We start from the raw sequence: 2,036 nt of genomic DNA on the forward strand, positions 1-2,036 counted from the left end.
AGTGCGCCCTGCGTGAACTATGGCACAACCCAAACGATGCTCCAGCGAAAGAAGCCATAAGATGGCCTTACGTGATTGTTTGTCACCGTATCGATACCCACCCGGCGGTAAAATAGCTATCTCCTCGTCCCGCAAAAAGTTTTTCCGAAAAACTCTCGAGCACGCCGAGGCTATAGTGGTACTCTCCGAGAAAGGGCAAACGTTGCCATGCTGAAGAAACATTTCGCGGAAAGAAACGCACGCCTGCCTGAGAATGGTAACGTCTGATCTACAGTAATCTATAAACTCGGTTCGAAAGTTAAATACGTATCCCACAGAGCACTGCTCGTTATACCATGCTAAAAACTGATAACGCTAAGCCGACGACATCGTATTGGGCGAATAAAACTCGAGCACTGGCAACGGGCCGATATAATGCTGATTCTCAGGTGTATTGAACAGGTGTGGAAAGACGCCCTTTTGTTTCAAACCAACCGCATCCACGAGGCCGAAGGCTTTCGGTAGTGCACTCAACGGCATATGAAAATAATTATCATTATGATGCTCGTACCGCTGAGTAGCAGCATCGGCGGCTTTAGGCTTTTTGTTCTACGCTTCACGATATACCGTAGTACAAACTGCGCGTTGAAACCCTTGACATTATGCGCCACGCAGATCACACGCTGAAACGATTTTCTTTTAGGATCACACGCGAAATCTACAAACTGCCTTACAGGGTCCTCTTTGAAGATGTACTCGTGTACACCGCAAAACGGGCACACCCTCGCGAGATCTGTATCATTTATGCACGCTGTACACACCTGCTGAACGACGCACAGATTTGGGGTGTGGATACGCACTGCGTCGTCACCGGGCAGTTTCTGTATCTGCTGTGTTTCAAAATCGTAGAAGATGTACAGAATATTTTTTTCAGCGGTAGACTTTAGACATTAACATTAACTTTAGACATTAGACATTAACACTTCTGCAGACGCTGCGATACACCTTATCGCAAGAGTGCTTACGAGACGTTACTTGAAGAGGTCTAAGACATTGCGGATAGCTGCGAACGGTCTGGCACACACTTTTCTTTTCCCTTCTGTTTACTAATCAACGTGTTTATGTGATTATCGAAACAACTTTCACCGAAAAAGTACCTATGGCACTCGCGACAATGCAATGTGGGGAGGCCGAATCGCAAGGTGGTTTTCCGAAGCATCTAGCGCATTTGTTGGAGCACTTATGCTCTGCCTCGTGCGTGTAAGATCTGTCCGCTGCGCTCGGGGCCCCATCGCGCCCCGCCAATGTATCGGCCGCTTCGTCGGCATCCGCTACCTCGTACACGCCGTTCCTACGAACCCATAGCACCGGTTCTTCAGCGTCGTCGTGCTCCTGCGGAGGCCGTGCGTTGTCCGGTGCAATATGGTTATCGTAGCCAGCAACCTCCAACGGATCTACAACTTTTTTTTTACTTTTTATTTTCACACAGATGAGTTGTCAACGGTGTCTGTTAATTTATAATTATTACATCGATAGCGCTCGTTAGAAGCGCTGGACATGGTGGAGCGGTCATCATCATCATCGCCGTAGACACTGCGATCGCTAGCGGCCGATGCTATCGACATGATTTCATCTGTAAAAAAAATTATGAAGAAGATCGCATTGTTTTTTTCTCCTTTTGCTTCCGATACTGTTTAACGCATACCCCACGTATTGTGAAGCGATTCTTCGCCCTCTTCTTCTTCTTCTTCTTCTTCTTCCTCCTCCATCATCTGCACGTCCAGCGCTGTCGATGGACCTGCTACTTTTTTTTTAATAAAACGTAAATTAGACGTAATCTTTTTTTTTTTAAAGTATGTTTTACCGTTAGCATTTTGCATCACCGTCGCCGTGCTGGTGCTGTGCTCCGGGTAAACCTCTTCTATATGATCGAGGGACCCTAAGAGCAACTGCTCCTCCTCCTCTGGGGCTACTTCGTGGTGAAAGCGCGTCAATTCTTGTAAAATTTATTTATTTTTTTTTGAAAAAGGCAAATTATGTAGGAGCTATTACTGGTA

At 46.5% G+C, this 2,036-nt stretch overlaps 1 protein-coding gene across 1 annotated transcript; it reads right to left on the reverse strand.

Moving 5' to 3' along the window:
* Positions 1-948: 948 nt before the first annotated feature.
* On the reverse strand, positions 949-1,772 carry LOC112494061. The gene is made up of 4 exons (XM_025082967.1): positions 1,685-1,772; positions 1,508-1,612; positions 1,137-1,439; positions 949-1,085 (listed from the first exon to the last, which is right to left on the reverse strand). The coding sequence occupies exons 1-4, from the start codon at positions 1,749-1,751 to the stop codon at positions 949-951; spliced, it is 612 nt and encodes a 203-aa protein (XP_024938735.1). The 5' UTR covers positions 1,752-1,772.
* Between the last annotated feature and the right edge of the window lie 264 nt (positions 1,773-2,036).

The sequence above is a fragment of the Cephus cinctus genome, unplaced genomic scaffold (genome assembly GCF_000341935.2).
Source record: "Cephus cinctus unplaced genomic scaffold, Ccin1 Ccin1_scaffold0235, whole genome shotgun sequence".
In the NCBI taxonomy this organism is placed as follows: domain Eukaryota; kingdom Metazoa; phylum Arthropoda; class Insecta; order Hymenoptera; family Cephidae; genus Cephus; species Cephus cinctus.